General features: G+C 37.5%; 3 protein-coding genes across 8 annotated transcripts; 2 read left to right on the top strand and 1 right to left on the bottom strand.

Moving 5' to 3' along the window:
* Positions 1–2,066: 2,066 nt before the first annotated feature.
* Positions 2,067–4,942, top strand: BNAA02G28400D (uncharacterized protein At2g33490). 3 transcript variants are annotated; one of them, XM_013842855.3, is made up of 9 exons: positions 2,067–2,343; positions 2,575–2,647; positions 2,717–2,788; positions 2,854–2,915; positions 3,002–3,070; positions 3,157–3,185; positions 3,262–3,463; positions 3,542–4,592; positions 4,731–4,942. In XM_013842855.3, the coding sequence occupies exons 1-9, from the start codon at positions 2,230–2,232 to the stop codon at positions 4,736–4,738; spliced, it is 1,680 nt and encodes a 559-aa protein (XP_013698309.1). In that variant the 5' UTR covers positions 2,067–2,229; the 3' UTR covers positions 4,739–4,942. The 3 variants fall into 3 exon arrangements, with proteins under 3 accessions (XP_013698309.1, XP_013698299.1, XP_013698291.1); XM_013842845.3 differs by having other exon boundaries at positions 2,085–2,343; positions 4,752–4,942; XM_013842837.3 differs by having other exon boundaries at positions 2,085–2,343; positions 4,749–4,942.
* An 880-nt stretch (positions 4,943–5,822) lies between these two features.
* On the top strand, positions 5,823–9,724 carry BNAA02G28390D. Of its 2 annotated transcripts, none has more exons than XM_013842875.3 (6): positions 5,823–6,275; positions 6,787–8,099; positions 8,186–8,437; positions 8,685–8,765; positions 9,034–9,453; positions 9,534–9,724. In XM_013842875.3, exons 2-6 carry the CDS (start codon positions 7,086–7,088, stop codon positions 9,588–9,590), a joined length of 1,824 nt encoding a protein of 607 aa, XP_013698329.1. In that variant the 5' UTR covers positions 5,823–6,275; positions 6,787–7,085; the 3' UTR covers positions 9,591–9,724. The 2 variants fall into 2 exon arrangements, with proteins under 2 accessions (XP_013698329.1, XP_013698337.1); XM_013842883.3 differs by having other exon boundaries at positions 5,917–6,275; positions 8,189–8,437.
* Positions 9,620–23,796, bottom strand: LOC106402179 (phytyl ester synthase 2, chloroplastic-like). Of its 3 annotated transcripts, none has more exons than XM_048744629.1 (14): positions 23,271–23,796; positions 12,454–12,505; positions 12,281–12,336; positions 12,042–12,200; positions 11,862–11,966; positions 11,673–11,725; positions 11,465–11,586; positions 11,242–11,350; positions 11,017–11,147; positions 10,559–10,928; positions 10,367–10,489; positions 10,159–10,253; positions 9,959–10,068; positions 9,620–9,881 (listed from the first exon to the last, which is right to left on the bottom strand). In XM_048744629.1, the coding sequence occupies exons 1-14, from the start codon at positions 23,680–23,682 to the stop codon at positions 9,691–9,693; spliced, it is 2,088 nt and encodes a 695-aa protein (XP_048600586.1). In that variant the 5' UTR covers positions 23,683–23,796; the 3' UTR covers positions 9,620–9,690. The 3 variants fall into 3 exon arrangements, with proteins under 3 accessions (XP_048600586.1, XP_048600580.1, XP_048600585.1); XM_048744623.1 differs by having other exon boundaries at positions 11,673–11,743; positions 23,271–23,791; XM_048744628.1 differs by having other exon boundaries at positions 10,367–10,480; positions 11,673–11,743; positions 23,271–23,785.
* Between the last annotated feature and the right edge of the window lie 2,380 nt (positions 23,797–26,176).

Below are 26,176 nucleotides of genomic sequence, written 5' to 3'. Positions count from 1 at the left end.
CATCGTTTTGGTCAATTTCAAAATCCTCAAAAGCCATGATTCTTAGATCTTCAAAGGAACTTGTCAATTCCACAAACAATACTCTACCTCGTTTTTTTATCAACAACGAATCCCATCCTTTAAGAGAATCAAACTTCCACCCACAAGAGGCATAAATATGCATCTTCTTAAATAAGAGATTCAAAAATTTTGGGTGGTTACAAAAAAAGTTGTCAAGAACGTGAGATGAACAAGGAGAACGCGATTTTTTTAAAAAAATATGAATTAACTTAGGAAACACAAAAAATATGGAAATTATAGATTTAGAATATATTTTCTTAACAAATTTTGGAGAGATTTGAGGGAAAATATACATTTCAAATCTGGCAGAACATACATTCTGCTGCCGTAGAATATAGCTACCATAGGATAGAGTATTTTGGTAGATAAAGTTATCATACTTTTGTAGAATATTAGTACATAGGCAGATTTTGTGATTTCGTATCTGTAGATAAACTGAGAAGTAATAGTTAATGAAATATACTGTAGTTAATTCAGAAATAAGGGAAATGGCGGCCGATTTACTCTACGAAGGTAGAACTATAACCATTGGTCGATTTTGATTTCTACAAGCTTCAGATATCCATGTAGTTAACCGAATCTACAATCAACGAGTTTGTAACTAGTAAATCATGTTTTTTACCATCCGTAGATCAAAATATGAAATTGTGTTTTACTAATATTTAGTCAACCAAAATATTTTTCATATGATTGTCTCTTGTTTATGTACATTTTGTATATTTTTCATATTTTATGACTTATAAAATAATTGGTATGAATTTTTGAAGTTGGTCAGGAGTATCTAAGTCTAAATCGTACCAAAAAGAGATTTTGGCAATTTTTTCAATTTTAAAAGATAAAAATTGTTCTAAGATCCGTAACAGTATTAAGTCGACCTAGACTAAATCCACCTGATACTCTAGAACCATCATCTCCAGTCAGCTCAATTAGAGGACCAAGGAAAGTCTAATATCATACCAAAAGCTGGCAGCATGCCACAACAAATCTCACAAAAAACAAATGGTCCTGCCAAATAAGTGAAGAGTAACCAAATAAGTTTTAAGTCCAAGCACTTTGTTCCAGGGACTGAGTCATGATCAAGTCCTCCACACTCCTTAGAAGTGCAAACTGAATCCCATGAGACTTTAGCTCCCTTGGCACTCGTAAGGAAAATAGAAAGCCCTTACACATTTGCTCTAGTCTCGTCAGTCCTCTTCTCTTCATAGCCTTTCACATTTTGTTTCGCATTCATCTTTTTAATAAACGATATGTCTTTTTTTTTTCTAAACGATATAAATTTCATTTTTTATCTTGTAACCAGTTGGGCTATTACTTCTTTTATTTACATGTCGGAGGCCATCCATACACATATGGATGGCAGCAGGTAACTCAAAACAGTCTCTTTCTATCTATCTCAAGCCTTAACCACTCCACCCAACTGGGTCAATACTCGATCAGTTACCCAACTAGATTGAGTTATCAGTCATTCGGTTAGATTAGTCTTAAGACTTTTAACTAAATAATTCACATTGTATTTTGTTTGTTTGTAACAAGCCGAATTATATAACCATGTTTAATTTTAAAAGTAAACATCAAATTACCATTCACGCACGTCAAAACCTTAAAACTCGTGATGACTAACGAGGAAAGTAGCACATTGTTCTTCAGTTTTTGTTTTGTGTTCAGTCTATGAATTTAATTGACTGTTCAATACTTTGCTAAATTGAGATGATTTTTTTTTTGTTTTTCTCGCCAACAGCTTTAGAGTTTAATTAACTCGGGATATTTAATGTATAATCCAAATAAATACTAGTCTGATTCAAAAGAAACAAATAAGTAATAATTACTTGTCAAAAAAAGACAATAGATGTTTGACCCATCCACTGGCAGTCAAACCCAAATAATGATAATCGCTTTCTTTCCCTGTCATCAATCTTTGACTTTTGACTCTTTCTCCCCACTCCCTCTTTTATCCGTTACGATCTCGCCACGTGTCGCTTCACCTCTCTCGCATAACCCCATAACAACAGATATCCGCCGTTGGATCCTCCCTTTTGCTGTTATCTGGGTTTCGTCTCCGTCTCTCTTCTTCTCTGTTTCGATCTGTTTTTTTTTTCTCTCTCTCTTCGATTAAACTGAAGAAAATTCGTAAATTAAGGTTTCTTCTAGAGTTCACTGTGGGTGGATACGATGAAAGCTTCGATGGGGATGCTGAGGAGATTAACATCGCACAAGGTCGACGCGAAGGAGAAAGGAGAGCTCGTCGCTACAGCGCAGATTGACGAACTCGATCGAGCCGGGAAGGTAATCTACGGTGGAGATTTTAGCAGGGTTTTATGCTGTGTAGGTAGTTAATTTTGGAAAATTCAATCGAGTTTAGCTTCTAGATCTGCTCTCGAATATAGGTAGCGAATCCAATCAATTAGATTAGATTTGGGGGTTTAGAAACCCTAATATCAAGAATATAAACACGTTTTATAGAAATTATTTATTACAATTGAATAAACACTGTTTAGCTGATTGGTGATGTCTCAGGATATGCAAGACATGAGAGAATGCTATGATAGGCTTCTCGCTGCAGCTGCTGCCACCGCCAATAGTGCTTATGGTAAAGAAAGATCCAACAATTCATGTGTTTCTGATTAATATGGGAATGATCTTTTTAACTACTTTTCAGAGTTCTCTGAGTCGTTGGGAGAGATGGGTTCTTGTTTGGAGCAGATCGCGCCTCATAACGACGAAGAAAGCAGTAAGCTTTTTAGAATTTTTACTTTCCTTATGAGCTGTATTGTGTAACGTTGTTTTCTTCTGTAGGTAGGATCTTGTTTATGTGCGGTAAAGTTCAGTTTGAGATTCAAAAACTTCTTGACACTTATGTAAGTAAAGCTGTTTGGTGCAAAACACAAACTCGAAAATTCTGTTTATAGGAAGAACTTATTTTGTTACTGTTTTTACTCTTCAGCGAAGTCATATATTCAAGACCATTACGTCCCCATCAGAAGCGCTTCTCAAGGACCTCAGAACTGTTGAGGTATGCTATTTTTTGCTACTCATGTTATTGAAGATACTCTCTTCTTCTTCTTTTTTTAACTCTTTCTTCTCTTTACAATTGAGCAGGATATGAAGCAACAATGCGATGAGAAGAGGTATGCTTATTTCAATAATGAAGTTTTGGTTTGGTAAACTCTTTGTCTTAAACTACTTTACCTGTAAACATCTCAGAAATGTGTTTGAGATGTCGCTCGTGAAAGATAAAGGAAGGTCTAGAGGAAGTAAAGGAGAGAGACATATTCCTCATGACTCTCGACCTGCATACAATGAGTTCCATGACGAAGCAACGATGTGCATTTTTCGATTGAAATCTCTCAAGGAAGGTCAAGCTCGTAGTCTCCTCACACAAGCAGTCCGTCACCACACTGCTCAGGTAAATGATTAAACTCAGTTACTATTTATAATGATTCATTTCTTATGGAAATGTGGTGTTCTCTTATGATTTTCTTAGATGCGTCTGTTTTACACTGGAATGAAATCGCTTGAGGCAGTAGAGCGTCATGTAAGAGTTGCTTCAGAGAAACAACACATCGACTGTGATCTCTCTGTTCATGAGAATGAAGTGGAAGCTGGTGAGGATGACGATGATGATGATGATGGTGATGGCCAAGAAGGAGAACTCGGTTTTGCTAACAGAGCAAATGAGCAGAGGGTAGAAGCTGCTTCTCTCTCAACCCGTGATCACAGAATGACTAGCCATTCAGCTCCGTTGTTCCCGGAGAAGAAACCTGATTTATCAGAAAGGCTGAGACAAACGAATCCATCTTCCAATGCTTACGTGTTACCGACACCAAGCGATTCAAGGTACTCAAAACAAGCTTTAAACCCGAAGCCAGCAAACCAAAGCGCCGGAAACATATGGCATTCATCTCCTTTAGAACCGATAAAAAGCAGTAAAGACGCAGAAAACAACAGCCTCTACGCCCGTCTCCCTCGCCCTTCCACTACGGACGCGCATCAGCACCATCAGCAAGCAGTAAGACATGCATTTTCTGGACCGATCAAACCTTCTTCATCAAAACCCGCCGCCACCACCGACGTTTCCTCAGGCGTATTTCGTCCTCTACCAACTCCTCCTCCATTACCCCAACCTCATCTTCATTCATCAGGCTCCCCTACCGCTTCACCACCTCCTGCTTCTCCCAGGCCTAACGAGCTTCACGAGCTTCCAAGACCACCAGGCCAATTTGCACCACCTCCAAGACGAGCCAAATCCCCTAGTCTCGTTGGTCACTCGGCGCCTCTAACCGGATGGAATCAAGAAAGACACAGCACTGTCACCTTTGCTCCTCCGTCCACTTCAAACATTGTGCCCTCGCCCCTTCCGGTTCCTCCATTGGTCGTTCCTCGAAGCTACTCTATACCTTCAAGAAACCATATAACCGTTGCTCAACGAGCTGTAGAAGGTAGCGAAGATAGAGTAGCATCCCCACCGTTAACACCACTGAGCCTCTCTCGGCCACTCGAGTCCAGGGGAGTCGCTCAGACCAGTCAAATTAGAGGTAAAACGATTGTTTCAAACGCCATTTGTGCGTTTACATGAAAATATTTGTTTTCAAAAAAAAAAAAATCACATTGTTTGAACTGCATAATTCATAAGTGTAGAGTACCTTGCTGTGGATTTATTGAGACCTCTATAGGTTATTAATTATCTTTAGCAGGAGTAGGAGAGCTGATCGAGCGATGAAGCTGCCCGGTTGTAGAGAATCAGAGATCGCCATAAGTGAATACAGTAGTCGTATATGCAATTATTCTTTAGTTGCTCAACTCTTGTTTTTTTTTTCTTTCCATTGTAAATCTGAAGAATTTATCCCCCTTTTCATTTTTAATCCCTTCAAATTTTTCTCTTTAATACCAATTAGGGTAAATTAGCAACAATAACCATAAAAATAATTAAGAAACTAACCTTGAAAACCTAACTAATGCACACATCTCTTTGTTTCTATTTTTTTTTCTTTCATCTTCCTCGTAATATAGCCATTTTTGTTCTTTTCACGTCCATTTTCATGGTTTCTTATTTTCCACGAACAATACCAACAACAAAGAAACTACAGACTGAAGTTGTGTTTAAGTGGCTATCATCTTTGGGTCGGCTTGTCCAGAGCTTGACAAATCAGATATTCTCTCATGTCTGTTCTCGTTTGATCGTGTGAGCAATTGAGAAGCGCACTTTCTAAGACACGGGATGTCTGTCCATATGGATCGATGATCCTGTGGAAATCAATCGCAGGTAAAGGAGATGATCCTCCATGCAGCTCAGAACGTTTCCCTGAGGTCTTCCTTCTTTTCTTTCCTTATTATGACTAGAAATTTTGAAAAGGACTGTTTGTTCAGGAGCTGAAAGAAATGGAGAAGCTGACGAGAGCGAAGAAAAATGATGGAAGAAGCTTCCCGACCTTTACTCTCTCACTCATGCAATCGTCTAGTTTAGGTATTCGTAAAAGGTCAGAGGATATGATTATCGTCGACATTAATTACGCATTTTGCATAAATATTGGTGTTGGTATTATGCTAATTTTAAAAGAAAAAGTACATCTGTATTGGATGGAATGGAAGGGAATCATTATCATCATCTCTCACGTGATGGGCTTATTCTGTTGATCCACTAGTATGTGGGCCCATTACAAATGGCCCACGAAGAGATCAAGAATGGGAAACAGAGAAATGGTAGGAAAAAAGCTCATCCCAATTCCCAACAGCTTTCTTTGTCTCTCTCTCGTCCTTTCTTGTCATTTTTTTTAATTCTAAAAAGAAATTAATTCTCTCACTTTTTTCATGTTCGGTGGAGTCGCATTGTGTCAATAGAAATAAATAATTTAAAACGGTAAGGTAAAGTACAAAAAGAAAGTAAGAAGAAATGCCTGCTAAATTTTGAGTTTGTAATCAAAAGGAACGAAATGGATATTATTAAGGAGAAAAGAAATAATTAAAATCGCATCTCGAGAAAATGTTAATTAGAAGCGATGATAGTAGTAATGGCGATGAGATATTGGGATTTGGTTATAGACAGAGACGAAAGATAAGGGTGGGAACAAAAGAGCTACACCTCCATCTCAGCTTCTCTCTCTCTCTTACCCCACAGCGCAGAATCTTAATTAAGCCTTTTGGACTCTTCTTCTTCGTTTCGATTTCTGTTTGATTCTTCCTAATCCTCTGATGAATCCGTCTGATCCATTGCTTCATCGGTGCGTCTTTTCATGATGTGGTGGAGATTATTATTATTATTATTATTATTATTATTATTATTATCTCGGAATGTTTTGCGATTTTCTGTTTCTGCGTTTTTTCCTTAAGGTGTTGTTTCCGATGATGATGAGCTGTTTTTTTTTTTGTCGTAAGTATTTGTTGATCAGATTGATTTATTAATGATCACAAGTTTTTTTGAACTGCTACAAAACTGCAGATGATGATAATGTTTGATCGCTTCACTTTATTTTTCTTGTGAAGATTTTGTTGGCTGTGTTCGTTTGATCATTTTGTAGTTTGCCCATTACTTTACTAACGTGTGTGTTCTTCTGCTGATGATGTTTACACTGACAAATCAATCATTGAGGATGATTCTGGTTTATGAATCTATATTGTTTGATCCTTTTACTGATGCCTTTAAGCTTATGAGTCTCTCAAAACGACTTTGTCAATGTCCCTATTGTTTTTGATATGTAATTGATCCGTTTTCTCCTGTCTTATTCGTTTCAGGAAGCATTGAACACTGTATCCCTGACAGCTTCCGACATAAACCACTGTCAGAATAAAAATGTTGAGTGTTTGGTTTCTTTCTTGTATGCAAGCAATATGCCTGTGACTGATTCGTAGTTCTAGAATTTAAATTTGTTCTGCGCTAGAGATAAGTGGTCGTCAGTAGTATTGTTACCGTAAATATTTGGTAGTTCGTTAGGAGCTTTCAGATAAAATAGGGATTTTGGAAACTGACATCTCCCAAGTTCCAATAAGGCACCCTCAGGTGACTATCTGATAAAGTAGTACGAGCATTGCTGATGGGTCTGCCACAGACTGCTTCAAGTGAACAATCCAGTGAAGCTTCTTCTTCTGCGCCAAGTTGCAGCCTTTCTCAGAGTCTGCCTGTCTATGCCACTTCTCATGATTCAGAAAGTGATGGAGGCATCTCCTCTTCCATTGCAGAGTTTGATAGGAAAACATCATTGGAGCCTCTGGAGTTCACTGATGATCCGCGTACATTGCACGGATCGACTATCTATGCTGCTGATAAGGTTAGCTCGAGTCTATCTGGAGCTAGAAGGATAGTGGGGTTTGCATCAAGCCAAACTAGCTCACTAGACAACGAACAAACTAGTGTAGATATTGGTGGAGCGTTGGTCAGGAAAAGAGTACTCTCTCCTCTGAATACTCTCTTCCCTGTAAAATTCAGAGGTGACCTGCTTGATATCAGCTCTAGTAACCACCACCAACAAATAAATTATTCTGGTCTTGCTAATGGGTTCCGTGATTCTCTCGCACAAGATTACACAAAGTTTAACCTCGCTGGTAGGTTGCATCTCTCTTCCACCGCGTCAAACAGTGGCAGACTCTCGTCCATGGTCTTCACTGATGGTCCATTATTCGACTCTATAGACCTCCACCGACCCACAGAAGGTGAGGTTTGCTTATATTCACCAGTAGTATATGACACATCTGGTATAAAGCCATGTGATAAGGATATATCTGTCTCTCCGCCGCTTTCTCTCTCACCACTTGGTCCGAAGTTTTCTGAGAGAATGAAAGCTCTAAGAAGTGGCCCAAACGGGAAGATAGTCGAAGAGTTAAGGAATATCAGTGAAGAAGCAGAACTAAGTGTTGACCGTAGATTGTTTGATGATGCATATGCTCTAAGGAGAGCGTTTTCAATGGAGAGAAGTGTTGAATCAGCTCCTTCATCTCCATGCAGAAGGTTCATTAGAAGCTTGAGTGGACGCCCCATTCAGAGGTCATTGGTTGGTTCTTTTGAGGAGTCACTATTGACAGGAAGATTGTCATGTGGGACAACAAATCAGGTTCTCTTCTTACTTTTAGACTCTGATACTTTGATGACTCATTTTGAATAGAAAATAAGTTTTTGTTGTTGCCTCTTTTCTTACAGAAGATTGACGGTTTTCTTGCGGTTCTTAGTATTGCGGGGGGAAACATATCTCCAAAATCACAGAAGCTTCCATTCTCAGTAACCAATTCTGGTGATGATTGCTTATTGCTATATTATGCATCCATAGATCTCGCTGGAGGAACTAAATCGAACAATTTCTGGAGCCAGAAGTTGAAAACAAGTCAAATCAGGTTTGATAGTCAGAGCTCCAAGAGCCAACTGCGGATCCCCATGAAGGGTCGGATTCAACTGGTATCTCCCTTCTCTTTCTCTTTCTCTTTCTCTTTTGATATTATTCTGCATCTAGTATAGATACTTTTGGAAGTGTTGCAATAGAGATTTGACAGCTGAAGAAGGCAACTTAGTTAGTCTTCCAATCGTGATCTGAACAAATGTAGTTGTAATCCTTAACAAATTTAAACCGTTTCTCAGTGTTGCGAATAGAGAGTCTTGAAAAGCTCTGAATGTTTTACTCATGATATGAACTGCTCTTGTGCAGGTTCTTAGTAATCCTGAGAAAACACCTCTTCACACCTTCCTCTGTAACTATGACTTAACTGATATGCCAGCCGGTACAAAGGTAATATAGAAATAGAACATAAAAGATTACACATTTTCTCGTGGCATTTCAGAGCAAACTCTCGGTTCTTTTCGGTTCCAGTTTCAGAAATTATTATTTGTTTGTTCTGAAGAGTAATAGTATAGCTTCTAGGAAAGCATAAGGCCTAGAAAAAAAACGCGTTGCTTAGCGTTTTGAACTCATTGTTGCATGTTGTGTTGTATCAAGAAGTTTACGTTTAAATTTTACTTTTCTTTTGTTGAACTGGGTTTTGTTGGATATTGTACAGACTTTCTTGCGCCAAAAGGTCACTCTTGGATCATCTAATCCAACCAAAGAAGCAACGCAAGAGAAGACCAGAGAAGCCACAAACTGTGAAAAAGAAAAGTCCAGTAAACATGGGAACAAAAAAGAATGTGAAGGATCTGATTTGTTCAATTCAGTGGGAGGAGGAGATTCGTTACACGAAAGTGGGAAAAGTTGTATAAAATCTTCCAAAGAATGTAATAGCGGTTCTGGTGCTCTACGGTACGCTCTTCATCTAAGGTTTATTTGTCCATTACCCAAGAAAGCTTCAAAGAAACCTGAAGAAACCAAAACTACGGAGCAAAAGAAAGACTTGGATGCAGATGGGAAGAGGAGATTCTATCTGTACAACGACTTGCGAGTCGTGTTTCCTCAACGCCACACAGATTCTGATGAAGGAAAGGTACGTACGAGATTTGCGTTCTTGAGTCTTGATCATCATTGTAACTTTGATTATTCATGTGTCCTTTTGTGTTGTTGTAGTTGAATGTGGAGTACCATTACCCAGACAACCCAAGATACTTCGACATCACAGACTAAGACTTTTAATGGTTTTGTTCCATTACTGGAACCTATAAAATAGGTACAACATTACCATAGTATAATGTAATTATGTAAATTATCAAAAACGAGAATCATTTCAGAAATCAAACGTCGGAATTTCAGAAGAGAAACCATGTGAAGCCTGATACATCATCCTTGGCAACAATTGTCTGTAGGGATCACCCTCTCTTTTCATTTTCAAGTAGGCAATGCATTGTTCAACCTCAGACTTGACTTGCAAGTAAAACTCCTGAGCCTTGTCTTTGTCTTTTAGCTCTTGTTCCTTGCCTGCGACGAACATAAAGTGTTCAGATCAGTGATGATCTGAAGCAGAGATCAAGGTCTAGAGTAAAGCATATATGAACCTGCTGTTTCAATTGGTTTCCCAAAGTAAAAGTAGAACCGCCCAGGGATCTTAGGTACAAGTCCTGGTAGATAGCATATCTGGTTTCCAAGTTCGGTCTCATCTCCTTCCCTAACAGTTTTTGACGTTCAAAATCAGTTCTCATCATGAGTTTTTACTTGGATAGTATTAGTCAGAATGAGAAAACATAAAATGAAGAACCTTAAGTTTCCAGCTGGCTTTGTTGCCTCTGCCATGTAATCCATGAAATCCTTTAAGATAGGGATGTTTCTTTGATCATTGGCATCCAGGACAAGCTGAGAATATCATCCATTGCACCAAACCAAGTTAAAGTAGAGTTTAGCAGAGCAGAGAGAGAGAGAGACATTCATTAATGCTTCTTTTGCTAACACATCTAGAAAATCCTTACATGGCAGATGTCGTCTTCTCCAACAACACCAAATGGGACAATCTTGGCTCCAAACTTAGATGCAACTCTCACGAACTCTGGTTGCTCTGGCCAAAACAACTTGTATTCTTCACCCTGCAAAGTCTCTCTCTCTCTCTACATGTTAATAGAAGTCTAGGAACACAAACTTTTATGAGAGAGAAAGAGAAGCACCTTTCTATGAAAAGATTCACGGATACCACCAGGATACAAAAGCGCATGAGACTTTGACTGCAGTAGTTTGTAGATATTGAAGTTGGAGACAGGAACTGCACCCACCATCTTATATTTGTCCAACACCTGTGGGTCGACTAACCGATCATCTTGGATGTTCCACAAAAGCATTGGATGTGCCAAACCACGCAAGTGAATGTTCCTCTCTTTCAAGAATTGAGTTATCACTGGAACTATCTCTAGTCCCAATAACACGTGATAGCCAACGTATAGTACAGGCCCTTCTGAAGGTATACCTTCAAGGCCCCTCACACGTTTACCGTTTGCTAATGTTGATAGATATACAGGTGAAGTAGCATCTATTAAGAGCCTGAAGAACAGAAAAAAAAAATTATCATTCAGTATTGGCTATAACATTGTAATTTGATAGACTGATTTGTTTTGTTGAGCAATTTTACTTGTGGTCGTCTACTAGTTGCTTTAACTCATATCTGGTAAGCATAATGTAATCTGAAATGTGATCATGAGACTTCCCACGGCGATAGAAACAAGTGCATTTGATGATAGTAACCAGATCTACACTGTCCTCCTAACATGAGATATAGTTGTAGTTAGTATCAATCTTTTGACTCAAAGGACCATCTTCCTTATTTATTGAATGGAGAGAGAGAGAGATCACTTACAAAAAAGAGAAAGTGTCCATTGTCTTTAAGCTTACGGACAATACAGTTTGGCAATGTGCGTGAGAATCTGTCAATGTCTGCTTCATTCAGCAGCCATTGATCACGTCCACTGAAAATGGTCATAGCAACATATTCACATTACACCTAGACATCTCCTTGCAAGTCAAAGATTTTCTGAATACTTTTTGGGGGAACATTTTGAAAAAGAGAAAACTTAATAGACCTGAGAAGTATCAGTGTTTCAGCTCTGACCGCGTGTATGTGAGTATTTACAGACGCAGCAGCAGACTTAAGCAGTTCCATCTTCCAGAGAAGTGTGTCCTTAGGGAAGATCCTACTCAAAGTCTGAAAAATAATATGTTTTAATGATGTCAGAGATATTTTACTGAAAAAACGCATTGATCAATGAGTTTCTAAGAAGGTGTTTGTACAGGAAGATTAGCTGAAACTGCAAAGAGATCTCTTAGAATCCCTCCACCTAACACTGCAGTCAATGGATCGCCTGTGTTATACCAGAGGCAACAATATAAAAACTCAGCTAGTGTGTTATGATTCACTTGGAAACACTTAATCAACAGCATGAAGTCAAGACAGAAAATGAGAAGAGAACAAAAGTGTACCATGCTTAAAACCAAATATTTCTCCCAGTAGCGTAGGAACACCATCTGGTAAAACGTTCAGCATTCCTACTAGAGGTTGTGACATGAGGTTGTTGACATTTGTGGCTGTAACAAACAATGCCTACGATGATGTACATGATGAATGACATGTTAACGACAATATAAGACTCAACTTTGTACCTGGATTAGCCAATATCAAGGTAAGATCGATATTAGGATTCCTAGCTGCAACATCTAACGCAAGGCACGCTCCAATAGATTCTCCAACTAAATATATAGGTCTATTTGGGAAACGATAGCTCTCCGACTTAACTGTCCCCTCAATAAGTTGGACCAAGTCTGAAACACACAAACAAAAAGGCTTTATACGCAATAGGCCTATCTTCTCGGTTAACAAAGGATGGAGCAAGAGAAGGAACCTTTAGCAGGACTTCGGTCCCTGACCGGAATATGAAGGCACCATACATCAAAAACCCTACTCAAAGACAACAACAACATCATAAATGTCAAAATGAGGTATCTCAAGATACAGAGATACCATGTTCTTGAAGTTGCAAGATTCTAAAGAAGTGGAGAATTTGAAGTCACGCACTCCCCAAGTTTCTTGTGGTGCCGAATGAGCCCAAGTCCAGTACCATCAATACCTACAAGGTTTTTTAGTTTTTTTTTTTAGCCTCTCAGTGTTCATGCAAACGAGATTGTCTATATCACAGAAACTTATTATAGTTCATTCAAAACTGATTATGCTAGGTTTAAAGTTTATCAAACTAATGTGGCCTTATAGTTGTTATTAAAATTACCAATAAAAAAGAGTACACAAAAATGTCTATGGTCTAGTTCAAAAAGATCATTAGCTTCTCTTGCTTAACCATAAAATCTACACAGAGTTTTATTTTGAATGATTGTTTTTTATATATAATCTACATCTTATATATATGGTTTAAAGCCAAGGATTGACGTCCTGGCCATAATCATTAATGAAACTGCTTTCATGTTGCCATTATAGCGATATGGCTGGTCTGGTGAGGAATGAGGATACACCATGTGGGGTCAACCCCAGAGACAGAAACCAAATCCAACCATAGTTATCATTGAGATCTCCTTAATTAGATATTGTAGATGTTTAAAAATGACAATAATATCCGGTTTTCTTACATACAGTTCCGGTATCAAAATAAATATTCTCTCGTTTTTATTAGAAGATGTTTTAAAATTATGCATATCAATTAAGAGAACACTAGGTGATAACCCGCGCCCTGCGCGGAATAAATAGATTTCAAAATATTAACACTTTTAATTTGTAGACATAATAAAAGTTAAAGTCATAGCAAAAAAATACTATATGTTATAAAGTAAGGGTTAGACAAAATTTAATATGGCAATCTAAATTAAGCTGCGAAAATTTTGTTTAAAAATTGTATATTTGTTTGCATAAAATAAATTAAAAATATAAAATAAAACGAAACATAAACAATAGACTAATAAAATATAAAAGAAACAATGTCTTGAATGGTTTCAAATCGGAAACAGAGTTAAAGCCAACCGTTTGATTGCTTGAGAGAATGTTTGATATGAGCAAAGTCGAGAAGAAATGTGTGGTGAGTTTTCTGAATTATAGAAGCCGTATATTTATACTAAAAAGGAATAGCCGTGTGGTCATATGGATTCGAAATAATGGTCGTAACTAAATCGAATATTACACATAACTTGCGCTCCAATCTTAGTCAAGAATTACTTTAATATTGTACATAGTTAAAGCAAACTTCCTTTTATCAATCGCAATTGAACAAATTCAAGAAAGTTCATGATTATTAATTGATTACAATAATTTGAACCTTAATCTACGTTCCTTATATACAAAAGTCAAGTCCTCGCAAATCACGTATTATTACCATCAGTTTACCAAATTTGTAATTTAAAAATATGTTAAAAGTTATTAGAAGTTTCCTTTTTCCCAATCATCAATCAATTTCGTTCTTGCAAATAACTTTTGAATCATGGGCAATTTGCTCCGCCATTATTTGCATTATGCAAGTTGGCGTTAAAATCTTAATTACGATAGATCACCTAAGGTAAGTTTTTATATGTGTATGCCAGAAAATCGTATTGTACCTTAGTTTCTACAATCGCAATGCGGAGATCATCTAACAATTTAGTGAAACGGGGCAAGTATATGTCATATGCATGGTTCTTCTGTTTCACTATTTTAAGAAAAAAAGTTTTTTTCTTGATATATTTTTAAGAGAACAAATATTTTTTCGCATTTTTAAGAAAATCAATCACTTGAGCATGTATTGATCATCAAATAATTTTTAGGATTTTTCAGAAAACAAACTTTGGTTGATAATTGCACATTAATTTTTCGCATCTATATTCATTTTGAATAAAAAAAATTAGACCACTACGTATGTCAGTAATGTTTTTGTATTGAAACAAATTAATGAAAAAACTTCAGTCAAGGTAATTAACATAATTTTAAAATCTTTGATGTAATACGTAGAACTTCGGTTAAGGTAACTAACGCAAAAAATAAATGATAAGGTTTGATGTAATACATATCAACGTATATATGTGACAAATGTAGACAAAACAAAGGTAATTATAATGTTTTGATCAATGGCATGTTGTGTAATTACTCTAGTTAACAAAGGGGTTTTAAATAGAATAGGTGAGAGAGCTTGTGGAGTTGCCACGTAAAAAATGGCACACTTGTAATAAACACATGAACTAAAGGTTATTTATTTTTAATGCTCCTCAAATAATAAGAAAGGGATGTCTGGGATTAGTCTATGGGTGCCTACTGTTTTTTTTTTTTGAGTTTTAGTCGCCGGCCAGTTTGATCTAGAATTGTAAGAATACTTTTGATTGACAAGCGTTAAAAACAAAACTTAAGAGAACATGTAGTAAAAAATATTTTTAAACAAAAGCATCACTAATTTATCTACATAAGTGTGGAAACATTGTAGCCTACTCACTACAAGAAAACACACCGAATTCCGACGGAGATTTCGACGGACGCCAAAGGCGTCGGACAATTTGGACGGAATTCCGACCGATTTCCGACGAAAACAAAAAATCTGAAATCGTCGGAATTCCGTCGGCTAATTCCGACGAATTTCCGAGAAAACAATGTTCGTCGGAATATTCCGACGACTTTTCGACGACATTCCGATAAACAATATAACCGTTGTAGTCGTCGAAAAGTCGTCAGAATATTCCGTCGAATTTCCGACGATATTCCGATTAAAAGATATAACCGTTATGGTCGTCGGTATTCCGTCGGAATTTTCCGACGAATTTCTGACGAACCAAGTGACCGTTGCCGACAAATATATATGACTGTTTTATAGCCGTTTGAGATTGGAAAATACCGACGGAATGCTTTATATCTGTCGGTATTCCGTCGGAAAGTCGTCGGATGTCCGTAAGCAATTTCCTATAAATGCAACCCCTCCTCATTCAACTCATTCACACCTCATTCTCTCTTCTTTCTCTTTAGTCATAACAATTCCATGAAAATCATGTCTTCAGGAGCTTATTATCGTTCGTGGATGGATAAACCTCATTTGGATCCCAACACCAATTTGCTTACGGAAGAATACGTTCAAGGGATTGGAGAATTCATGAGGCTTGTTCAACAGCAACCGGATGCAAAAAGTGGTATGTTAAGATGTCCCTGCTCTACTTGCAATAATAATAAGGTTATAAAAGAATTTTATGTTTGGACTCATTTGTATATGAAAGGGTTTTCACGTAATTATAAAGTTTGGTACCTTCATGGGGAAACTGGTTATGAATATGGTAGTACTAGCGAACTTCAGCCTGTTAGTGAACTTCAGCCTGATATTAGGTTAGAAGAACCTAGAACGGATATAGATTATGGTGTAGGTACTGAGCAGATGGTACATGATCATTATAGAGGGGAAGAACCAAATCCCGAATCTAGGAGATTTTTTGATATGTTAGATGCAGGAAAACAACCTTTGTATCAAAATTGTAGAGATGGTCATTCAGTCTTATCATCTGCAACTAGATTAATGTGTATTAAGACATACTATAATTTGGCTGAAAAATGTATGGATGCGACAACTGATTTTGTCAAAGGTATTCTACCTGAGGATAACCTTGCATCGGGTTCATACTACGAGGTTCAGAAACTTGTAGCCGGTCTTCAACTACCGTACGAAGTGATAGATGTATGTATTGACAACTGCATGATCTATTGGAGAGCGGATGAGACACGAAATGTATGCAAATTTTGTGGGAAACCTCGTTATCAGGAGACGAGGGGAAGAGTTCCGATCCCGTTCAAAAGAATGTGGTATTTGCCTTTGACGGAAAGATTGAAGAGGTTGTATCAGTGTGAGCGCACAGCAAAAGCAATGAGATGGCATACAGAGCATTCCACAAATGGTGAGATTAGACATCCTTCAGATGCGAAGGCTTGGAAACATTTCCAGTCAACATATCCAGAATTTGCGGAAGAGAGAAGAAATGTTTATCTTGGATTATCTACTGATGGTTTCAGCCTGTTTGGAAAGCATGGAAGACAGTATTCTCTATGGCCAGTTATCGTGACCCCGTACAACTTACCGCCGAGCTTGTGCATGCGACGAGAGTTTTTGTTTCTCTCAATTCTCGTCCCCGGTCCAGATCATCCTAAAAGATCACTAGATGTGTTTTTTCAACCACTGATATATGAGTTGCAACAACTATGGGCGCATGGTTTTGAGACATACGATGTTTCGTGCAAAGAAAACTTTCAGATGCGGGCAGTACTTATGTGGACAATAAGTGACTTTCCAGCATATGGTATGTTATCTGGATGGACAACACATGGGAGGCTATCATGTCCATATTGTCAAGATGACACAGATGCTTTCCAACTAAAGAACGGAAGGAAAACGTGTTGGTTTGACTGTCACAGACGATTTCTACCACCTGATCATCCATACCGCAGGAGTAAAACTTCGTTTACGAAGAACAAGCAGGTGTTTGATTTATCCACCTGAGGAAGTTAGTGGGGAAGATTTGTTGAAGCAGTTTAGGGATTTTGATGCAGAAAGGACGCCAGATGTAGGTGGACATGAAAACATTCGAGTCAGTGCGGTTGGAGAGCTACATAACTGGCACAAAAAGAGTATTTTCTGGGATCTGCCATATTGGAAGACTCATCTATTGCGGCATAATTTAGATGTCATGCATATTGAAAAGAACTTCTTCGACAATCTGATGAACACAGTCCTTAACATCCAAGGTAAAACGAAGGATAATTTGAAGTCAAGGTTGGATTTAGTCGATATCTGTGATCGTTCTGAACTTCACGTTGATGAGAACGGTATGGCCCCTTTTCCCATTTATCGGCTGGATGGTGCTAGAAAAGAAGAGTTCTTTGATTGGATTACAGATAAAGTGAAATTTCCTGACGGATATGCATCAAATTTGGGGAACTGCGTTGATAGAAGCGAAGGAAAGTTTAGTGGCTTGAAGAGTCATGATTGTCATGTAATTATGCAGCGCCTCCTCCCGTTTGCTTTTTCAGCATTATTGCCACGTAATGTTCATGAATCAATTGCAGGGATAAGTGTTTTCTTCCGCGACTTATGCAGCAGAGTAGTGACTGAAGAGGGTATTAATAATTTGAAGACAAACGCACCAGTCAGCATGTGCAACCTTGAGAAGATATTTCCTCCATCATTCTTTGATGTAATGGAATATCTTGCTATTCATCTCGCAAGAGAATTGGAACTTGGTGGTCCTGTGCAGTACAGATGGATGTATATTTTTGAGCGTTATATGCATCATCTGAAGAAGATGGTCAAAAATCAAAGCAGGGTGGAAGGATCTATAGTGGCACATGTGATCAATGAAGAAACTGCAATCTTTGCTGAAAATTATTTTCCACCAGAAGTGCATACAAAACACCGAAGACCTGCTCGGCATGATGACAGAGGGGAGAGAGCAACATATCATGTTACTGTCCCAAGCATGTTCAAGGAAATAGGACGACTTAGTGGAAAATTCACGAAGCGCAGACTTACGGACACTGAGCACGCTCATTTGCAAACATATTTGCTCACCAACTGTGAAGATGTTCTACAATATGAGAGGTAAAAATATTTTTTCATTTACATTGTTAGATTAATATTCAATAAATTTATTTCATATTGATAATATTTTTGTATATAGTGTATATATGGCGGAGTTGCGTATGACTCACAGGCATGCAACAGAAGATGAGCTTCAACAACTTAGAGATAATAGATTTGCTGTGTGGCTTCGTAGTTATGTGAGTCATATATCATATTACCCTATGCAAATGAGTAGTTTAAATTTAATATAAGCTAATTAACTTTTCACTCATATATGTTTTTAATTTGTAGGTGAATGATGGTTTGGCCAGAGGTTTTGTGTTCGATGATTGGATACGCGAATTTGTGCAGGGATCAAACTATGTGGTCAAATCATATCCAAAATTTTGTACGCGAGGATATGCATTCACAAGGAAAGGTCATTCTAAGACAACATATGATGCTGGTGTTTCATCTTCTTCCGGTGACGATGTCTACTACGGCAACATAAAAGAAATATTGGAAATCCAATTTCCTGGAATGGTTGGATTGCGTTGTGTAGTATTCTATTTTGATTGGTATGACACCACCCCAGATAGAGGAGTGAAGATTGATGAGTTTGGTGTTACATCAGTTCATTCGCGGCGGAAACTTCAATACTATGATCCCTTCATTCTTGGTTCGCAAGCTGATCAGGTATGTCAATCTATTCATAATTTTTTACCAATATAATTAATTAATGTTATATATTTTACTAATATTTGTATAATTGATATGTATAGGTGTGTTACATCAGTTCCCCTCGGGTGACGTACAGAGATGATCCATGGGTCACTGTAACGCAAATCAACCCAAGAGGACGAATGGATGGAACTTCTGATGATGATGAACCATTGCAACCAGAGTCTACCAGCAACGCCCAGGCAGTTGAAGATTTGGCAAATGTTGAACTCGTTGAGGATTTGACTGAGTTTGGACTTGATGCTGTTGTACATTCGGAGCCAGAAGCTGAGGTTGGGGAGTTTGATGAAGATTCAGAAGATTCGGATTAGTTTTTTTTTTTTTTTTTTTTTATTGGTCCGTCGGAAATCCCTCGCAAAATACCGACGAGATAGCGACGACAAAGAGTTTCATTAAAGTCTGGAAATGTCCTCGGTAATTCGTCGCAATATACCGACGACATTCCGACGAACTCGCCTAGTTTGTCGGAATGTCGTCGGTATATTCTGACGAATTACCGAGGACATGTGTTTTTAAAAAATTTCCAACATAAAAATCTATAAATTTATATGCCAAAACTATGAAAATAATACATAATAAGTGTTTAGTATAGTATTAGATCGCAACCGTTCAAATATAACAATTCATTAAAATATTTATGTATGCATATCACATGTTTTCATAACATCTCATCTTAACACTCATATACTTATACAATCATATTCATCTAATCTTACACTACAAAAAATGTTGTTGTATAAATTCGTGTTATAAAAACATTTCTATTGTTAAATCTTTATGCAAATACTATATATATTATCAAAGATTTGGATTTTGCTTTTAGAAACTTGTAATCAACCCTTAAACACTAAGTCGTCGGAATTCCGTCGGAAAGGGTCGTCAGTATTCCGTCGGAATATACTGACGAACTAAATTCCGTCGGAATTGTAATTTACCCGGGAAAATCAAACCGCATGAAATTTTTGCGAACCGCCAATTGGTATATATTTAATGATACCGACGGAATACTGACGAACCCGTGTCCGTCGGAATTGTTAAATATAATTACCCTTCTTCTTCCTTCTTCGTTATTTCCGCCTCCGGCTCTCTCTCAATTCTCTCCACGATTTCTCTCCCTTTCACGGCGATTCCGTCCGTTCTCGAGCCCCCATCACCGGCGAATCATCTTCTCACCCTCATATCTCTTCCCCAAACCCCAAATCATGTAAGAATCATCCCAACCTTGTTTTATCCCAATTTTTTAGGGTTTTGGAAGTTAGATCTCGGATTTTAGGTTGTTTGATTGAAAATTTTAGGATTGAATGGATAGTTTAGGATATATAAGTTAGGATTGTTGTTTGGATTGTTGTTTAAGTTTTTTTTTTGGAATTATTTTGTGTTTTTGTTAAAATTCAAAACGTTTTACTGTTTTTAAAACGTTTTTTGATTTTTAAAAACGTTTTTCAAGTTTCCAATAATAAAATATGTATAATAAAACGTTTTTTAAAAATTTTAAAAATATTTAACAACATTTTTCTATAATTATAAAATTTTAAAATTTTTTATTATACATGATTTATATATATATATATATATATATATAAATCATGTATAATAAAAAATTTTAAAATTTTTATAATTTTTTACAAATTTCCAGTAATAAACTATGTATAATAAAACATTTTTTAAAAATTTTAAAAATATTTAACAACATTTTTCTATATTTATAAATTTTCTATAATTTTGTATACATATATATATATAAATCATGTATAATAAAAAAATTTTATAATTTTTTATAAGTTTCCAGTAATAAACTATGTATAATAAAAGGTTTAATTGTTTTTTTTAAACGTTTATAAAACCTTTTGTAAATATATAAATGAAAACATTAAAAATAGAAATGATTTGAAAAGATTTTTGATGTATTAATTTTTTTTTAGGTCCGAGGATGTACCCCGCCCCGCAGCCCATCTTCGACGTAGTTCGGTGAGCAGTTCCCGTGCATCGGGATCATCTCACGAACAAAACTCGGTTCCCGCATATATTCCCGCTCCAGCTCCCGCTGCCCCCTCCCGCTGCTGCTCAACAGGATCCGGGGGTCATGCCAGTTGATCTATTAGTTCAACAACCAGGTCGAGAGCATCTCCCGGTTCTCCATCCCAACCCACGACGAGGACATAGCACTTGGTTAGTATTTTTTTTAATTTGTAGTATTATGTTTTTTTCCATTAATTAACTTGTTAACTAACTTGTATTTTTTTTAAAGGTTCACCAAGTCGAAAAATGGCATTAGCAGGAGCATCAACCAGATGATGTACTCCATGCTTCGTTTTGGATATTCAAAGTGGAGTGTGATTCCTTTCGAAGAACGAGAGTTGTGGTTTCGTCAGTTTGCGGTAAACTCTTCATTTTTTTAAAGTATTTACATTTTTTAAAATATATTTACTTATTAAATTATGTTTGTTTTGTAGCAAGAGTTCAACTGGCACTCCGATCTCACGGAAACAGTCCGTAAGAAATTCAACGAAAAGGCCATGGACTCTTATACGAAGCAGATAAACGCGTGGAAGACAGTTTGGCAGAAGAACAAGAGGCCACGGTTCATCAACGGGACGGTGTGGGAGCAGTTGATAGCTCATTGGGAGAAGGAAGAAACTGCAGAGACGTCTTCTAGGAACTCCAAGAACCGGAAGAGCGATCGTGGCGGGAAAGGTATGTATGTGCACAACCTCGGCGCTTGCTCTATGTCTACTAAGGAAGATGAACTTGTAAGTTTTTTTTAATTATTTATCTTTATATTTTTTAAATAAATATTTTATATATTCCTTGGCTAATAATGGCGGTTTTTTAGATCGAAGAAAATGACGGTAATCCCGTTGATCGTCTCCAACTCATTAAGGTGGCTCACACTAACAAGAAGACGGGTCAAATTCAGGATCTCGTGATCAAAGGTGTCGTTGATTTGGTGGAAGCTGAAATAGCAACTCAATCTCAGCCTCTCTCTGATGACGGCGATTCTACGGGAGCTTCAACCAACTTGTCCCTATTGCAAATAAATGAGATGGTTGAAAAAGTAATTTTTTTTATTAATATATTTTTCTTATAATGTCGATTACTAATTTGTCCATATTTACTAACTTTAAATATTTTTGTAGGCGGTTCCTAAAAGGAAAGGATGCCGTTTAGTTGGGTTGGCCCGCCGTGCTTCTTCGTATCCGGCGTCTTCTTCGCAAGCTCCGTATGCCGATCCCATGATTCTCGAGGAGCTACATGACAAAGATGAACGGATTGGGGCATTGGAGGAGCAGAACACCACTATCCTTTCTGAGAATGCCACTATCCGTTCGGAGAATGCCACTATCCTTGCTGAGCTGGCATCCCAGAAGAAGTTCAACGCCGAGATAATGCAGAAGCTAGATCGTTTGATGTCTTCGAGTTCTTAGTTTTTTTCAGCTTTTTAAAACTGTCTGAATGTTTTTTTTTTCGTTTTGCATGAATTTTAAATTTTCTGAATGTTTTTTTCTATTTCGGTTTGTATGAATTTAAATTCTATAATATTATTAGTTTTAAATTTCAGATTTTATTTATTTATTAATTAATTTTTCATATAAAAAATATATATAAAAATGCAAAATTAATTCGTATTAAAATTAACATATTCCGACGAACTAAGGCCTCGGTAAATACCGACGAATGAAGAGTCGTCGGAAAATACCGACGAATGATGAGTCGTCGGAATTTACCGACGAATCATAGTCCGTCGGTATTTACCGACGAATCATAGTCCGTCAGTATTTACCGACGACTCATAGTCCGTCGGTATTTACCGAGGCCTCAGTTCATCGGTATCTTCGGAGGATCCGTCTCCGTCGGTATATAGTTTTTTCGATGAACTCTGGTCTCGTGTGTCCGCATCGAAATATTGTCGGAAGTTCGTCAGAATGACATTTCTCGGTATTCGTCAGAAAGTCATCGGAAGGTCTGACGAAATTCCGACGAATTCTTTTTTTCCGACGAAATGATACCGACGAACGCCTTCGTCAGAAATTCGTTGGAATAGGTCTTTTCCGACGAATTTCCGACGATTTCGGCCATCAGAATCCCCCTGTTTTCTTGTAGTGACTGGTTAAGGTTTAAAGGTTTCTACACCCAAGTTTGGGGTTCAAATCCCAGACTATGCAATTTATTGCAGATTACAGGAAATCCAGGTTTCAAGTCCCGGAGAGGACGGTTTATTAAACAATTATGCAGACTACAGAGGAAAGGCTTCTAAGGGATCTTCAACATGGTGCAAGTAAATCTGGCCAGGCGTAGATCTTCATAGGACGGCTCAGGTGATGCAGTTAGGCGTAGGTCTTCATAAGACAGGTAGTATTGTCGGTTGTCGAATCGTCTATGTAATCTTTCCCATATCATAATTGTAGATCATAATAAATCAGCTTTAAAAAAAATTTATCTACATAACTATATTAGTAATTTTACAATCTTCTGAATATAAAAATAAATTATTTTATTAATAGATAAAATAACATCTAATTTGGTATAATTTTGTAAAACATAATTTATAACAGGAGAAATTATTAGATAAGGTGGTAGAAGATTCAGAGGGACGAACCAGGTATGAAAAGGAGTAGAGGAGAGCCTTGAGCCTGAGAGCTACACTCCAACGGAGAGAACCAACGAGGCGGACCACCATCATCTCCCACGAAGTCTCTCGCTTCCTCCAAGAAGTCCGACAAGCTCTTCTCCAGATCAGGACTCGCCGTCTCCGCTCCCGAATACGGATTATCCACCACCTTGGCTACCGTCGCCGCTCCGTTTTCACACTTTCTTATCCGTCGACCACCTGCATGAGTCTTCGACGCTACGGCCTTAACCGCCTTGACTCTATGCGGTTGTCGTAGCGGGTTTGACTTCGAACTGCTGAAAACCGCGTTGGAGAGTCGTCTTTCTGACGAGACGGGAGAGAAAACGGAGAAGGAGCCAAGTAGTGTAACCTCCATTGGTGAGAAGCTGGAGAGAACCATGAGAGGGTTTACGCAAAAGAGTTTTTTGCGTTTCTCTATTTGTTGAAAGCGAGAGTGAGAAGGACAAACGCATTCATTCTAAGAGCCAAGGACATGAAATAGGACATGTTGTGTGTGTTCTGAAAACTGTAATACTCCCTTGTTCTGGTTAACTAGGTGCTGAGACCCCGCGCAAGCGCGGGACTGGTTACTTTGGATATCGGTGGAGCGGTATGATTTATGGAATGTTGATGTTTTTTAAGATTTGTGCAAATTAAAGAATAAAATTTATCGGAAGTAAGACAACAAAATTGATCCTAGCTTTTGACGATTAACTCAAGTTAGAGACATCTCTCAAAACGGAAAGAAAATTCAAAAAGTATAATTAAGGTAAAATATAGAGAATGTAAAAAATGCATAAACATGAAACAGAGAGCGTAGAACAACGGAAAGGAAAAGAGAAGAAGATGAAGAAGCTTACGTCAGGTATATGAAATTAAAAAGACAGATATTGTGACAGCACAACACCAGCTTATTTGGGGATCCATATCAAGTTATCAACGCTGTATATATCCGTTGTTTGAATAAATACTCAAAGTTTCAAACTATTTGCATTACAAAATTATTTTGTTTTTTTCAAAATACACATTGTTTGCTAGTACTTGTTAGGGAGCTCAAGGACCGTAATAGCATATATTAAAGCTACATTAATCTTCATCGCTAAGATCACACATTGTCTACATCCTCAACGTTAGGATATTCCAAGTAACACTTCTCCTCGTCTTCCTCGTCACGGGTTCCATCTTCATCTTGTAAACTCCAAGTAACCATCTTCCAAAATGCAGCACTCCACTTCTCTTCCCTCTTCAGGCTTAGCGGTGGTCTGTGACAAAATTCAGCCGTTGGATTGAAACAGAGTTCTTATATTGGCTTTGTGGTTCATAAGAGTTTCAAGAATGGTGAAACTGGAAGCATCGTGGCGAGTGGCTCCCCTTCTAAGGAGATCAGCCCCCTGTGTAAAATAGTTTAACAAAACATAAAGATTAAAATAGTTTAACAAAACATAAAGATTAAAATAGTTTAACAAAACATAAACGAAGGTTGACGTTTTTACATTATGAAAAAGTAATTGTGGGTTTAAAATGTTTGGGCTCAAATTGTGTTGGGCTCTATGTCTAAAACATGATTTGAACTTAAAAACTGAAAGTAAAAAAAACGTTAGGTTATCTTTCTTTTTTTTTTCTCCGTCGTCGGGACAGCATCACCTGTGGGATCCCTGGCATGATTAGAGCTTAAGTTTGCGAGATTGGGGAGCGATAATAGTGTGATGTGTTATTGAAGAGGAGTTTACTTACATCAGTTAGGCTTCGTCCGCATCATTCCATTGTCGTTGGTCCTCGGGTGCTTCGTCGTCGTCGGAATCTACAAAAGAAAAGGTTTTTGTTTGTTAAGTAAGATGTCTTTTATTTCTTTTAGATTTTTTTTTTTGGTAAAAATATTTCTTTTAGATTCGGTTGCTAAAAACATAATTCATTCAGTTTTCTTGTTTTGTTTGGAGATTGCAGGGATGAAACCGTAGATCACAGAATCCTGTAAGAAAAACAGAGAAAAATCATTAGTTGTTCATAAAAAAAACCCATAGACAAAACCAAAACAAAAAGATGAAGACACGTTTCATATATGAACAAAAAATAAGCAAAGGAGAGTTAAAGTGATAAAAAAATAAGTTAAAAAACAATCATCACCAGTTCATCAAGGAGGAGAATGGTGATGCCCATAAACTCTCCATTCTTGTTAATGTTCCTGAAATCCTAGAATCGGATGAACCGACCAACAATGGACTGAGTGGACCTTCCAAGGCGGAGAGTGTTGAAGGTGGAGTAGGGAACGGCGGCTGAAGCGGCTGGAGCAGCTGGATAAGTCATTTTCGTGACGGATGTAAGAAAGTAAAGCGATCGGAAAACTGAGAAAGAAAAGTTTGAGACAAGATGGAGCTTTTACCTAGAGGGATTCTATATATGTGAGAGTTCTGAAGGCGTTAGAGGAGAAACTAAGCGTTTGGTAGGCGCAAAACGTGCGTAGAGCCTTAAAGATCGACCATAATAGCTGATTGCCGGAAGGGGCAAGTGACGAAGGAGATGGTGAAGATGGCGGCTTCCCTAATCTTCTTAGCTTTGTCCGTATCACCACTTTGGGCCGATACAAAGCCTAATAAACAGAAAATCAATGTTATATTAGTTTCCGACCTTTATAATATATATTAGTTTCGACCATCAATGTACCAAAGTATCATTTAGTACAATGGTATAGTTGTGAGTGCTTATATCTCAATAACCCGGGTTCGAACCACATATTTGACATTTTTCACATTTTTAAAAAGTGGGACCCACAGACCGCTGACGTGTCACATCTGGAGGAAAGAAACTCTCCTATTATATTAGTTTCGACCATCAATGTACAAAGTATCCTTTAGTGCAATGGTATAGTTGTGAGTGCTTATATCTCAATAACCTGG

This window comes from Brassica napus, chromosome A2 (assembly GCF_020379485.1).
Source record: "Brassica napus cultivar Da-Ae chromosome A2, Da-Ae, whole genome shotgun sequence".
NCBI classification, from domain to species: Eukaryota; Viridiplantae; Streptophyta; class Magnoliopsida; order Brassicales; family Brassicaceae; genus Brassica; species Brassica napus.
This window is presented reverse-complemented; position numbering and strand designations above follow the sequence as displayed.